At 37.0% G+C, this 1,552-nt stretch overlaps 1 protein-coding gene across 1 annotated transcript; it reads left to right on the top strand.

The window, feature by feature from the left end:
• The first annotated feature begins 524 nt into the window (after positions 1-524).
• On the top strand, positions 525-1,254 carry LOC21392986 (protein GLUTAMINE DUMPER 6). The gene has a single exon (XM_010102593.2). It carries the CDS (start codon positions 616-618, stop codon positions 1,069-1,071), a length of 456 nt encoding a protein of 151 aa, XP_010100895.1. The 5' UTR covers positions 525-615; the 3' UTR covers positions 1,072-1,254.
• Positions 1,255-1,552: the final 298 nt, after the last annotated feature.

Here is a 1,552-nt window from a genome sequence, read left to right as displayed (position 1 = left end):
ACACATTATGGGCGGAAAAAGTAAGGGAGTTTTTTTAATAGAATTAAAAAAAATAAATTATTGATAGTTTTTTTTTTATTTTTTAATTGTTAAATTTGTATAATAAATTATCTGTTTTATATATTTTTTAATCTGATTTAATTTTAACTTGATCTAATGATCAGAAATTGATGCTATCGATAAGGTAGAGAAACTCACAAAAACTAAAAGAAAAAGAAAAATATATTATGTTGAAAGAAAATCATCGAGAAAATTTTGGCACTGAATTATTATCCAAATAGTGACTTCGTGATCATCATATGCTACAGAAGAGCACTTTCCAAAACAATTCTACCCAAGTGACTACTTTTGAGTTTTGACATAGGGGCATCCCAGAAAGCAACAAAGAAGAATATTCCTCTTGAACACATCAAGGGCATTATAGTCATTTCACAAAGATTGTCCAAATCAGACGGCGCATTACTTCCCCCCTATAAAATCACCGCTCAACCAAACCCTTCCGTTTCATCCGAATATCTCATTATCAAAAATTAGTACTTCAGAAAAAAATAAAATAAAATTAGAATTAGTACAAAAATCATACAGCAAGTCATATAATTTCTTCTGATCATCAGAATGAGAGAATTGACGGCAACACTGAGCGCCACGTCATCACCATCACCGGCTATTAGAAACAGTGCCGCAGCCAATAAGCATCTATGGAAATCTCCCATTCCGTACCTCTTCGGAAGCCTAGCCGCGATGTTCTTGCTCATCTCCTTGGCCTTGGTCCTGCTCATCTGCTCCTACCATAAACGCCCTTACGGTGGACGTGATCCTGATCACGAAGATGATCATGATCAGAAGTCCCAAAAGCGGATCAACGCCGTCGATCTTCATGCAGACGAGCCCAGGATAGTGGTCATCATGGCCGGAGACGACAACCCCACGTACTTGGCCACGCCTGTGGAAGTCGTCATAACCTGCGCCAGTAGTACTAATACTACTTCGAATGTTGTTATTTGTTCTGCGATTTCTGATGATAACGATCATGATCATGGTGATCACGATCGAGATCAGCCAGATGTTTGACAAGACGCCGTAGCGGCAAAGTTTTGGCTCCTGTTAGAGAGTGAAAGATTTGGTAGTACTTACTTAGGTTTCTCTCTCTCTTAACGTTTTCTTTTTTTTGCTTATTATTCTTATTCTTCTCTTTTTGTACTCTCTGCGGGAATATTTTAGTGTAAATTTATGAGTAGAATTGTTCTGAGTTACTGGCTGAAAACAATCGCCCTCTCTCTCTCTCTCTCTCTCTCTCTCTCTCTCTCTCTCTCTCTCTCATATTTCCACATGCTCCGAACACATATACACAGATTGTGTGTGTATATATATGTATATACATATGTATACACACAAACACACACACACACATATATATATATATATATATGTGTATCTATTAATCTCTGGCTTCTGTTTATACCGAACTGATCAGAGTTTTTACCATTCTTAGGAAATATGTATAATCGGCGACGCAGTGAGAGCACAACTGTTAATTACCTTATTTAACTTT

This window comes from Morus notabilis, unplaced genomic scaffold, assembly GCF_000414095.1.
Source record: "Morus notabilis unplaced genomic scaffold, ASM41409v2 Scaffold85, whole genome shotgun sequence".
Lineage (NCBI taxonomy): Eukaryota > Viridiplantae > Streptophyta > Magnoliopsida > Rosales > Moraceae > Morus > Morus notabilis.
The sequence above is the reverse complement of the archived record's forward strand: the minus strand, read 5'-3'. Positions and strand labels throughout refer to the sequence as shown.